This window comes from Staurois parvus, unplaced genomic scaffold, assembly GCF_062004578.1.
Source record: "Staurois parvus isolate SC_StPar_1 unplaced genomic scaffold, SC_StPar_1.0 ptg000154l, whole genome shotgun sequence".
Classification (NCBI taxonomy): domain Eukaryota; kingdom Metazoa; phylum Chordata; class Amphibia; order Anura; family Ranidae; genus Staurois; species Staurois parvus.
In genome coordinates, this window is record NW_028317950.1 from 14733679 (window position 1) to 14746876 (window position 13198).

Sequence of the window (13198 nt, forward strand, 5' to 3'; positions counted from 1 at the left end):
GTCTGCTGAGCACCCCTTACCGCTCTGTCAGCCCAAGATGTTTCATTTTTATTATTGCTACAGTAATCCATAATAATAATTTTAGGCCTTATTTTTAATGTAGCACAACCATTCAGTGCCAGTTTATACAATGGGAAATGATGTGTGTACTTAGGAGGCAATGGCAGTGCCATCAGTTCTTAAAGAGAGCCTATCATAACTCACAAAATGCAGAGAACTTGTTCTGCCTGCAAGTACATTGTTCACTCTCATTGTTTTTGGTGCACCTAGAATGACTCAGGGCTGGATTGTATTTGCCATGATGGGTCGGTGCCAAGAGCAGCAGAGTTAGAATGTGCCGCATCAATTCTAAACATGTATAGATTGTGGCAGCATTTCCTTATTTATTTCCCTCTATTGCAGCGGTTCTCAACCTGGGGGTCGCGACCCCTTTGGGGGTCGAACGACCATTTCCCAGGGGTCGTCTAAGACCATCGGAAAACACATATTTCCGATGGTCTTAGGAACCGAGACACCGCTGCTCTGTCTCGCGATCTGTGGGCGGGATGATATGCTGCCCCTGTAACCTGGCCACACCTCCGGGATCACTCAACAGCTCCGCCTCCTCGCCGCTGATTGGCCACCGGAACTGTAGCTCAGGAGAGGCACACAGGCGGCCAATCACCGGCGAGGAGGTGGAGCTTGGAGAGGAGGAGCCGAGCGGCAGAGCGCGCAGATCGAAGAAGATCGAGGGAGCTGCAGGACCGAGTGAAGAGGAGAGAGGCCAGAGAAGGAAGACAGCTGACAGGTAAGTGCAAATTTTGCTTCTGCAGGCTGTAGATGGGAGAGGGAGAGAGCGAGCCCAGGCTGGAGCAGGGGTCAGCAAGGTAAGTATCATTGGTGTCAGTGGGAGGAATAGTGCCCCATCATTTGTGTCACTAATACCAACGATGGGGCACTATTCCTCCCCCCACTGACACCAACGATGGGGCACTATTCCTCCCCCCACTGACACCAATGATAGGCACTATTCCTCCCCCCACTGACACCAACGATGGGGCACTATTCCTCCCCCCACTGACACCAACGATGGGGCACTATTCCTCCCCCCACTGACACCAACGATGGGGCACTATTCCTCCCCCCACTGACACCAACGATGGGGCACTATTCCTCCCCCCACTGACACCAACGATGGGGCACTATTCCTCCCCCCACTGACACCAACGATGGGGCACTATTCCTCCCCCCACTGACACCAACGATGGGGCACTATTCCTCCCCCCACTGACACCAACGATGGGGCACTATTCCTCCCCCCACTGACACCAACGATGGGGCACTATTCCTCCCCCCACTGACACCAACGATGGGGCACTATTCCTCCCCCCACTGACACCAACGATGGGGCACTATTCCTCCCCCCACTGACACCAACGATGGGGCACTATTCCTCCCCCCACTGACACCAACGATGGGGCACTATTCCTCCCCCCACTGACACCAACGATGGGGCACTATTCCTCCCCCCACTGACACCAACGATGGGGCACTATTCCTCCCCCCACTGACACCAACGATGGGGCACTATTCCTCCCCCCACTGACACCAACGATGGGGCACTATTCCTCCCCCCACTGACACCAACGATGGGGCACTATTCCTCCCCCCACTGACACCAACGATGGGGCACTATTCCTCCCCCCACTGACACCAACGATGGGGCACTATTCCTCCCCCCACTGACACCAACGATGGGGCACTATTCCTCCCCCCACTGACACCAACGATGGGGCACTATTCCTCCCCCCACTGACACCAACGATGGGGCACTATTCCTCCCCCCACTGACACCAACGATGGGGCACTATTCCTCCCCCCACTGACACCAACGATGGGGCACTATTCCTCCCCCCACTGACACCAATGATAGGCACTATTCCTCCCACTGACACCAATGATGGGGCACTATTCCTCCCACTGATACCAATGATGGGGCACTATTCCTCCCACTGACACCAATGATGGGGCACTATTCCTCCCCCCACTGACACCAACGATGGGGCACTATTCCTCCCCCCACTGACACCAACGATGGGGCACTATTCCTCCCCCCACTGACACCAATGATAGGCACTATTCCTCCCACTGACACCAATGATGGGGCACTATTCCTCCCACTGATACCAATGATGGGGCACTATTCCTCCCACTGATACCAATGATGGGGCACTATTCCTCCCACTGACACCAATGATGGGGCGCTATTCCTCCCACTGACACCAATGATGGGGCGCTATTCCTCCCACTGATACCAACGATGGGGCGCTAGTCCTCCCACTGATACCAACGATGGGGCACTATTCCTCCCACTGACACCAATGATGAGGCACTATTCCTCCCACTGACACCAATGATGGGGCACTATTCCTCCCACTGACACCAATGATGGGGCACTATTCCTCCCACTGCAAAATTACAGTTCTGAAGTAGCAACGAAAATAATTTTATGGTTGGGGGTCACCACAACATGAGGAACTGTATTAAGGGGTCGCGGCGTTAGAAAGGTTGAGAACCACTGTTCTAGATTCATTCAAAATGAAGCACCATCCTGCTGCTGCTCATGCTTCTGAAGCACCTAGTGGATCATCAGGTGTCTAGTTTAATTCCACTGCCTGTCTACAATGGCTTTGTTACTTTGACCCTCATCAGCACCAGCTGACTCAGTTTTTTCAGCTACACGGTTCAACATGTCTTTTCAAAGACAAACAGAGAATAGTGCTACTGCAATGGGTGACCTAAGCCCATACTCCACTACTACGTACAGGGGCAAATTCTGAATTTCCCAGAAGGAACTGATGTCTGTAATCCCTAGGACCCCTAATGTTATAGAGTTGTCCTCATTAGAGTCTTCTATAGGGTCAGACCTTCTCTGTGTTCACAAAACCATTTATTTCCACCAGTAATGGAGCAATCTTCTTGCAGTAGCTCTCTGGCACTATCAATGGCAGAGTCTAATTGAGACCTTACTAGATTTCCATCTCTAAGTATGCCTGGGGCCCCTATTACCATCTCTGATTCAGATTCATAGTCCTCACACTCTGCTCTCGAAGAGAATGTATAAGAGCAAATTCTAAATGAAGGTGTTGTTTATAAACTGATTGATGCAATGTATTCTACCCTGTAGTTGGAGGGTCAGCCTGCTTTTCAAGGCAAAGGGTCTTTTAGAGATCTTACAGCTGCAAAGCCTTTTCCAATGCACTATGTATTTAGAACATTCCTCTATGAGAAGAGGGTTGGAAACAGCCTATAAAATCAGAGGTCCCTCCCAACAATGTAAAGATGCTTTTTCCTTTGATAGGGGATTTTTTTGCTAAGTGGTCCCTGCCTGCTGTAGGGCACTCCAGTCATCTACCTTAACAAGTGTCAAGGAAACTGTTCTTGCCTTTAGGGACTTCACTGAAAAACAGTTGCACTTCCTATTTTGATGTCAGTTTGAAGTAACTGGAATTACTCTTCCTCCTCTGTTGACAGTGACTTTGATTTGTGAATCAATGTCACAAAGGATCAAATCCATTAAAGGGGTCCCTTCCATCTCAAGGGCAAACCCTCATGTCCTGGAGCATACGGAACAAATATCTGAAGCCCTGCTCTTGAGCTATGATTGCCTTTTACAAGTATCTATGCTTCTGGCTCTAAGCATGGGGGTGATGTCTGTTCATATGAGTAAGACACTTTAGCTATGTGCCCTAGATGTCGAGGATATACCTAAGGAATCTCTGATTCACTTGCTCTTTAAGCGAAAGCATCTCTTCAGACCTGCCCTTGACAATTACATTTTTCATGCTACTGGTGGTTAGACTGTGTGCTTGCCGCAATGCAGGAGATCTGTGGCTGGGCCAAAGCAACCCTAACATTCATCCAGTATGGCAGTAATACTTTGTAAGTGACCAGTCTATCTTCTAGCCACAGATCTCAAAGCCAGAGGTCCTCTTTCCATCCCTGTAACCTCCACTTTAGACAGATTTTTAACTGCCCCTCCTCATCCTTCTGGTATTACTGCACCTTTTTGTGCATATTCCCAGGTATGTTTGGGTTCCCTGGGATTGCTGATTACTACTATGGTAGGAGTCTATTCTTGGGAAAGGTTATCCTGTTGAACTTGTGTTCCTCCATGCAGAGAAGTCTTTTTATAAGAGATGGTTGCGCCCCTTGCGGTGCTGGTTCTTCTCAGACATTTCCCACTTCCGTCAACAAGGATCAGTCCCTACTGCTCTCCTTCCTAGTAAAAACCTGACTCTTTAGTGTCTTCCAGCAGCTCTGGACCCTGCTCACAGAACTGAACCTTTGTGATCACCCTACTGCCTGTTCCTTGCATCCCTGTTGTGGTACACTTAGAAGACTCTCTGTGATAAAAGTCAGTTTCCTTTTTTGCAGTTTGCGCAAAGCCAATGGTACTATCATCTGCAGTCTATGTCCAGATATTAAAATAAGCAGAATTCTTTCCTGTTAACTCCTTCTGGCTTTGTGGGTTTGTTTGGGAATTACGTGTTTAGCATGGCTCCACTTTTTTATGCAATTTCTCAGTCCCTTTTGATCTCTCACCTCCATAGATATCTCTTTAAGAGATTAGTCAGATGATATGCTATGTCATCATGGACCTAGTTAGATCACGTTTGATGTTGGTCTAGTCTTCTCCAGTCCATTTCCACCTGTTTTTTTGGTGGATGGTTAGCTGGTCCTCTATTTTGCTGATTGAAGCCCATAGCTCATTCAAGTAGCAATTTTTATGCTTAGTGGTGATTATCTGTCCTTGTCTGGAGTACCAGGCTGGTCTTTAGTGCCATCCCCTTGATTCCTTCAGAGACTTCTTATAGCATAATCTCCACTACTATTGGATCTCTTTTTGGCTATTGCCAACCCCTCAATTGGACTCCTTTTGGACATCATGACTGTATAAAAAGTTCTCCAATTCTTGCGTACTTTTTGTACTTACTGTAAAATCTTTTTTTTAAGAACTCGGGTTCCCCCCACCCTCTGCAACCCCTTTGTGTTATTGGCTTTTCTAATGCTTGCTCACAAAACTTAAGCATGGCATTTGGCAGTGGGGTTAAATGGGATTGGCTTAATGTTTTTTCCCCAGTGTTCCATCCTCCTGTAGGTAGCAGTATAAACATGACTGTTTATCAATTGTTATGATCCCTGTGTACCTCAAAATACTTCAAGTAAATGATTTTATGGGAAGTACAAAACTATATGTTTTTTAGTTTAGAAATTACAAAAAAAATTATGCACAACATATTTTTTATTTATCTTTTAAGAGTATGTCCAGTTTATGCAGTTAAGTCAGCTGCTCTCCTTGCCCCCTCCTTGCTGTTTTTCAATGTCTATAAAATCTGTACTTACAGTATTGTAAAGATATACTGGCTAGGCCTGGCAGCTGCATGTTTTATATCTCCGTTCTGCATCGTTTCGGTGGCATTAATTGCTCCGTTCTCCCACGCTGACAGTCGAAGGGCAGAATTGCTTTGCCATTTTTCTGGCACTCCCAGGTTTAAAGATGTCAAGCCAACTCTCAGAGGAGAGTGCTTTTTATTGATCAACAGTCCTGCTGAGACTGCCTGTGGAGCGTTAAATCTCATCTAAGTGTGGCGCAGTATGCTGAGGATCAGCCTGCCAGGTATTATAGCTCTGAAGGAGAAACTTATTGCTAGCATTGTTCTGGAAACAAGGACTGAGCAGGCAGATCTGATGACTTGTCTTCCCACTGGGGCTCATACAGTACAGGTAATGTCCCAGTGAATCCTGAACACCTCACCAGAGACAACTTGGATAGGGGGCCTCAGGAGATCTGCCTCTTCCATTCGCCCATTTCAAAGAAAGAAGGAAAAGTCAGCATAGGTGGCTTGTGGGAGGAATGCGCAGCTTTTGTGTTGTGGATACTGCTTATGGCAGCAGTTACATTGTCAGCACATGATGGATCTTGTCAGTGCTGCGTATGTTATTGCCGTAAACGATTTATATGGTAGCTTAGCCGTTAAAAATACTAAGGCACATGTTGATTTATTGTCATCTCTGACTGCAGTTTGTTACAGTATTATTGAGTCTTAAATTTCATGATACCTGAGATGTATCATCATTGTCGTCAACTGTATCAGGTAGTTATCTCTCTAAAGGCCAAACTCAGTCTTATGTTTTGTGCCTGTAAAGACTTTGCTGTACAGTGTCCATTGTCTTGGTCGTATTGCATTAGGTACAGTTACCTTTTACTTAGGCCTCATGCACAATGGGTGTTTGTCCAGCTCTTCTGAATGCCTTTTCTCCTGGCAGGAGAAAAGCAGAGTAAAAAACGCACCTCAAGCCACATCAAAGGTTTGGGCATGCACTCATTTAATTGGCCAGAATATTAATTTATTCTGGCCATTGAAATGAATGAATGCTCAAGTGCTTAACGCGCCTAGCTGTTAGGTGCATTTAGGTGTGTTTAGACATATTTAGATGTGTTGGCCAAACCTGCCTGTAAATGCGTGTAAATGCCTATAGATGGACACATAGGCTAACCGGGAGGAGCATTTAGAGGCAGAAAAAAACATCAAATTCCGTAAAAGTGGCATTTTGACGCCCAGTGTGCATGAGGAATTATACTTTACTTTACTGTGTCTTGACCCTTCCCACTTTTCAAATATTGCTAAGTGCCATGGGAAATCTGCACAGTTACCATGTGTTTCAGTGACTGTTCTAGAATGGTATGCCAGTCTTTCTTTGCGGGTCATGCACAGCATAAAACAGCCTCAGGAGAGAAATACTTTTATGCATCATACCTAATATTTTTTATGATGATGGCCAACTAAAGGATCATTGTTTTTGGTATAGAGACAGGGAAACAGGCAGAATTAAAACCTTACAGAGATCCTAACCACTCTGCTAAAAGGGTTTTTGTTATCCTTGTCCATGTTGGGAATAGTACAGTGATAAGGACCCTTGTACTAAAATTTTGCACGCGATCAGTCAATATAAAAATAAGTTAATGAGCAATTCTACTTTTGGTGAGAAAAAAAACCATTCCACTCTGAGTAAGCTATGTACATTTTAAGGATTTTAACAAACTTTGTTGCAGTTTCTTACCTTTTGTTATTCTGAAGAAATAGTTGTATGTTTGTCTGTGTCCATGTGCAAAGTGAATGTGAGTGACTTTATAATTATCAATCAGCTGCTGCACTTACAGAATTCTAATGAGGAAAGTGACAGGGTCTGAATCCCATTAGAAGTGATTTCCCTTTTGGTGGATCTCACCAAAAGTGACATTTTTGTTGCAGGGGATGCCCAAAATCTGACTTGTATCTTAATGCAGACTTCTGGGAAAATCAGTAAGCCAATCACACAAGCAGGAAATTACATTTCTTGGGGGCATTCCGTAAACCATCTGTACAGAATTCCTCCAGGTTGCCATATTACATTGCATTCAATATAAAATCACAGCTCTGCAGATTCAAAAGGAAAGGTCATTTTTAATAACATTCTTTTATATTGTGTAGCAGTTGTATGTGCTATATTATTTTTTTTATTTGCTATTTTTTTCCCCATGAAAGTGGAGTTACCCTTTAAGAGTAGTAGGGGATAAAATAGGCAGTAAAAATAAATAGTTTTAATTTAAAGTTAATAAGAGGCTAAAATTTTGTTTAAAAATACACTTTTTTCACACTTTTTACATGATGGTAGTGTATTAATCAGGGCTTTAACAGTAGCTCTCATTCATAACTGAATGCAGAGCAAGATTCAGCTGTCACACTGACAGCTTAGTCCTGCAGATTGTACTAGGAGTTCAGGTCTCTGAACTGTCACTTTGACAGCAGTTCCCTGTGCTCTGTATATCAGGAGTGCACAGAGCAGAAAGCTGTCAGCTTGACAGTTCAGTTCTACACAGCGCAAATGAGTGGAGCCAGGAAAGTAGCCTTGTACATATGTAGCCACTTGGATTTGCGTGTATATGGGTACAACTGTAGTCTGCCATTGATTTGTACAGATTGACTGACATTGGCTGTATGCTGCGTCTTCCACTCCCGGCAGAGAAGTACAGCCATATTGTTCTCTATATGGCTATTTGTGGTCATGTCTGTGCATGAAGTGTTATTCTCTCGAATGCTGCAAAAAAACAAAACCCAAAGCCAGAATCCCATTGATTTGCATGGGCTACACTGGTTCGATGACATCCTAGCAATTTTTAGTAGCAAGTCAAAAATGGTTCAGAACAGGTTTTTCTTCAATATATTGTAAATACTTTTATTATATTGTGAATAACTTTTATCATAGTTTGTGTGTGTTAATCCCATGAGATTCAGCTGTCAGACATTAATTACATCTGTTCAAGCTTTTTATATTGGTTGATAATATGTCTGCATGTCTTTTTTTGACATCTTTGACATACTGGGTTTATTTACTAAAGCTGGAGAGTGCAATTTCAGACTCACTTCTGCATAGAAACCAATCAGCTTCTAACCTCAGCTTGTTCAATTAAGCTTTGGCGATACAACCTGGAAGCCGATTAGTTTCTATGCAGAAGTGAGCCTGATTTTGTACTCTCCTGCTGTATTAAAAAATCCCACTGTTATGCCCTGTACACACTATAAGAAAATCGTACGAAAATTTTCGTACGAGGACCGACCGTCCGATAATCGGAACGTTAGTACACAGCTTTTGAGAGCCGATCACGACAATTCGTATGACAATATCCAAAGGGACAAGCGCAAAAATTTTTCTCGTACGATACCAGATCGTATTATTTTCGTTTAATCAGTACAGTAGTTGTCTGAAAATACAATACAAATACAACGCAATACATGACATCACTTTCGAAATTCTTTCATAGGAGAATTTTTGTATCTTTAGTAACCTTTTCACTTTCGATGTGAGACTAGCAGGTGAAAAAAAACGGCCGATTGTTCGTTCGATCTTCTGAGAGCCGATCACGACAATTCGTACAACAATATCCCAAGGGACAAGCGCAAAAATGTTTCTCGTACGATACCAGATCGTACGATTTTCGTTTAATCAGTACAGTATTCGTCTGAACATACAATACAAATACAACGCAATACATGACATCACTTTCGAAACTCTTTCATAGGAGAATTTTCGTCACTTTAGTAACCTTTTCACTTTCGATGTGAGACCAGCAGGCGAAAAAAAATGGCCGATTGTTCGATATTTTTATCGTGTGTACGGGGCATTACTTAGCAGATCTAACATATTGCAAATATCCTTTTCCTCCTATTTAAAATATGAGCAAGAACTGTACATAATGAATTGTTTTATCTCTTATTGAATCATTGATTTAGGGATATACTGTTTTATATTTTTACTATAGGTACAGTCCATTTACATACCTCATGAAGCCTGGCTATTACTGTTCACCTCCACCATCACAGGAGTGAGCACTTTCTCTGATTCAATCTCCCTCACAAGCACTTTCTCTCCCCTCATGTAGTAGCTCAGTGTTTGAGAGCTCACTCCTGTGATGGTGGAGGTGAACAGTAAGAGCTGGGCCTCTCTTAGCAATGTCCTAGCAACGTCCTGGGAGTTTTTCAGTCAGGCTTCATGAGGTATGTAAATGGCCTACATCTATAGCAAGGGCATTATTCAGTAAGAGGGAAACCCCTAAACACCACACACTGGTGAAACCTGACAGTGATAAGATACAAGCAGCCTCAGCCCATTTCTTTCCAGGTCATGCCCTCCGACACGTTTTGCTCCTGCCCACAGGGCTTAGTCAACATCATTGGACTTTTTCTTACATGACATGGACTGAACAGCAACAAGCTTTTCCCTAGCCAGCACCCACAGTGTGAGTTACCGGACTTGAATACAGGAACCTGAAGCGGCACCCTTAGTTCTTCAGAAGGGCATTATTCAACTTTAGTGAAAGCTGCATAGTTTGTTTTTGTCTATAGGCACCCCTTACCTGCATAGGAAGTTTTTTGCTTAAAGTGTTACTGGATACTAACATTTATAGGTAATGTTGATCCAGGGAATATCTGATTGCCTCTCAGGAGATCAGAAAGGATTTTTTTTCCCCTGCAGGAGCAAATTGGATCATGCTTTGCTGGTTTTTTTTGCCTTCCTCTGGATCAACTGTGGGTATAGAATTATCATTTTTTTTTAATGGTTGAACTGGATGGACTTTTGTCTTTTTTTTCAGCCAGACTAAGTGTGTAACTATGTTACTAAACCCAGGACCCTGCATCCACTATATCTGGTCTCCCACAATACGCAGAACATAGAGATGCAATTATTTTAATAAATATAAACTGCTAAATACCTTTTCTCATCAGCAGTATATAGCAGTCTTGTGACTTCTATCAGTGTCTAGCTGAGCACTGGTTAAAGCTTGTAGGGGGAGTTTCCATTCTACTCTGACTGTCCTATGAGGCTGCATGGCCCCTGACCCTCTGGACTGTGCTGATTGGCCCTGTGCTGATCACATGCACCCTTAAAAAAAAAAGAAAAAACCTCCCTAGCAATACACACCAAACTGACCTTGTTCAGAGTGTGTCCTAGGGCTCTGTACTATGAGCAGATGTATTGCTTACTGTGGAAGAAGGGGAGGATCAGAGAAGCCAGCCTTTTTTACACAGTGTGGAGGATTAACCCCTTAGGTTCCACAGTGAGTATAACAAGCATGCTTTACTGCATATACAGACTGATTTTACTGTTGTGGGTTTAGTAGCACTTTAACCTCCCTAACAGTATTCCCGAGTGTAGCTCGGGGTAAAATGTCTGTACCAAAAGCGGTAACCCCGAGCTACACTCGGGCTTACCTTGCGGTGCTGCATAGGGAGTCCCTGCAGCACTTACCTTGTCCTTCGCTCCTGCGATGTGTTCTCTGCAGCGTCCCCAGCCATCTCCTTCGGCTGATGCCGGCATCCGGCTCCTGTGTTCCGGTCCCTGTGACGTCGGGACATACGGGCGCCGCCGGCAGCGGGAAATTTGAAAATTAAAAAAAAGTCATTTTTTTTCAAAACGATTTTACATAGTAAAACATTGCTGTTTCAACCCATTTCACATACATTTTGTCCCGAGTGCTTTGTCTTGTCCCCTGTCTGCATTTTGACTGTTCTTTCTGCCTGGAAACTTAGAAAAGTCCATGGCGTCCAAAAAGTGTCCCTTTAGGTCAAAAGCGGGTTTAGATCAGCTAGAGAACAGCGATAGTAAATCAGAACCACTTGCAGAATTGAGTGATAATGATTCGTGGGGAAATTCGTCATCAGACACTGAAAACGATTTTGCGACTTTGCTCAGCGATGTGCGAACTTGGCACTATATTTCAAATTTCAGTGTTTTTGGTTTGATTATATTTTTGAATTAAATGTATTATTATTATATTATTATTTTTTTATGATTATTTATTAAATTATAATTTATGATTTTGTGTTTCAAATTGTATCATACCTGGGATGTTTAATAGACTCTTGTTCGGACAGATTTCAGTGAGTTATTCCTAAATATTACAGCCTACAATAAAAAAACTACATATTTCCATGCAAAATAATGGTACCGCTTTCAGCACCAAAAACCTGAAATAATCATACCGCTAGGGAGGTTAAGATGAACTAATCCTTTAATTGAACAGCAATTTCCCCTCTATCGTAGCAGGCAGAGGTTTTTGGCTCTGCAAATATTGGAGTGAGAAAATCTTTCCAAATTGTTTCATGCTACCTTTCCCCCCACCATCATGCCGTCACTTCTACATGTAGGGCAAAGCAAAACGATCGCTGTAATGTTCCACTCCCCAGCAACACGTACTCAAATTCAGTGCTTTACAAGCCCATTTACTATCTGGGAGCAAAGCAAATACCCAGTACTACAGTGTACAGAGGTGCATGTGACCCGCTCTCTTTCCTCTCGTGTCAAAGTGCGGGCGATCAGCGTTTTCATCATATGGGGTGAGAAGACAGTCCTCAACCCTGTGTAAGCTCTGACGCTCTGATCTCTGATCATATTCACTCCCAACAGCTGAATGTAGCAGTGGGGAACAAAATAACCGTGAGCATATGCTGTTATAGACAAGGACATATAAGTGGCGCTACTGCATTACCCTGCATAGGCAAAACACAGGTTCACTTCAACATGAATGCTCGCATGTGTCTGACTTTTATTAACATGACTTGTATAGCATGAAACATGAAAATAAATTCCATTTATTTGAATATTGACAAGCGCTCAATACACAGTGTTGTAAAACACAATGCCAAGGTACTGATTTCTCCAAGTTATTGATTTGGTATCTGTGTGTGTTTTCTGTACAAGAATCAGACACAGCAGTCAGATCTCAGCTGGTGATATCTCTGCAAACAGAAATAATTCCCTTTTTTTAACTCTTTTTCCAAACTTTTGTGATAATGAACTAAAAGAAACACATATTTTTATATGTATTGTACTTGTTTACTTGCAGTCTTACATTTTAAACTGAATGCGATTTGATGAACTAGGCCAGTGGGAAACAAAAATCCCTTCATCCTGCCATTACTTTGAGAGGGAGCGTATGGTTTCTTCAAATTGTCACCATCTGATTCTGTTCTTGACCAGCAAGTTTATTTTTCCCCATGTTTTGCCAATGCTCCAACAATGTCCTCTTCAGTGCCAGTCCAGGCCTGCCCTTGCTGGCTTCCATTCCAGGGATTATTTCACAGCTGACCAAATCTACCAGCTTTCACTCTTAGATCTCCAAATCGTTCTTTCCTTCCTTGTTTTCATCTGTGGATGATAACCATTTCGACTAATCATTTAGTATAATTCTGCCTAAAACTTCCATGATTGGTGGAATTAGCTGCTTTACATATATTGCGTTCCTATAGTAAGACGGATATCACATTCCTGTTGAATATACATATATATATATATATATATATATATATATCGCTATATATTGCTGAGTTTAGCAAAGCACCGATACTCCTGTCCAATCAGTATGTCAGTGACCTAGGTGTCCTGCTGAACTGCAGTGACCTGCCTTCCAACAACCCTGGAACATAAGAAAGAGGGCCACTTTGGAGCAGAGAAAACATATGGCATGCATAGCGCCATGGTGATAATGGGTGTGCCAACTTTTCAATGACTAATGGATATGGCTTAAACCCCAACATTTCATATATATGATATATGTCTGTTGTGCCATGCACATGTGTTAAAAAGTATCCCTTGAATGAATTACCTGGTGATCCTG

The 13198-nt window shown here is 43.3% G+C and overlaps 1 protein-coding gene across 3 annotated transcripts in view; it reads left to right on the top strand.

Annotated features, from left to right (window-relative positions):
* Positions 1–13198, top strand: part of AK8 (adenylate kinase 8) — a 197794-nt gene that overhangs the window by 73329 nt on the left and 111267 nt on the right. The window contains exon 1 of one of the 3 annotated variants that reach the window (XM_089675086.1): positions 5488–5766. The exons of the other annotated variants lie outside the window; for them this stretch is intronic. Coding sequence (XP_089531212.1) covers positions 5638–5766 — 129 coding nt within the window. The 5' untranslated portion in view covers positions 5488–5637. Of the gene's footprint in view, positions 1–5487; positions 5767–13198 lie in introns of those variants that run through there. 3 annotated transcript variants of the gene reach the window in all.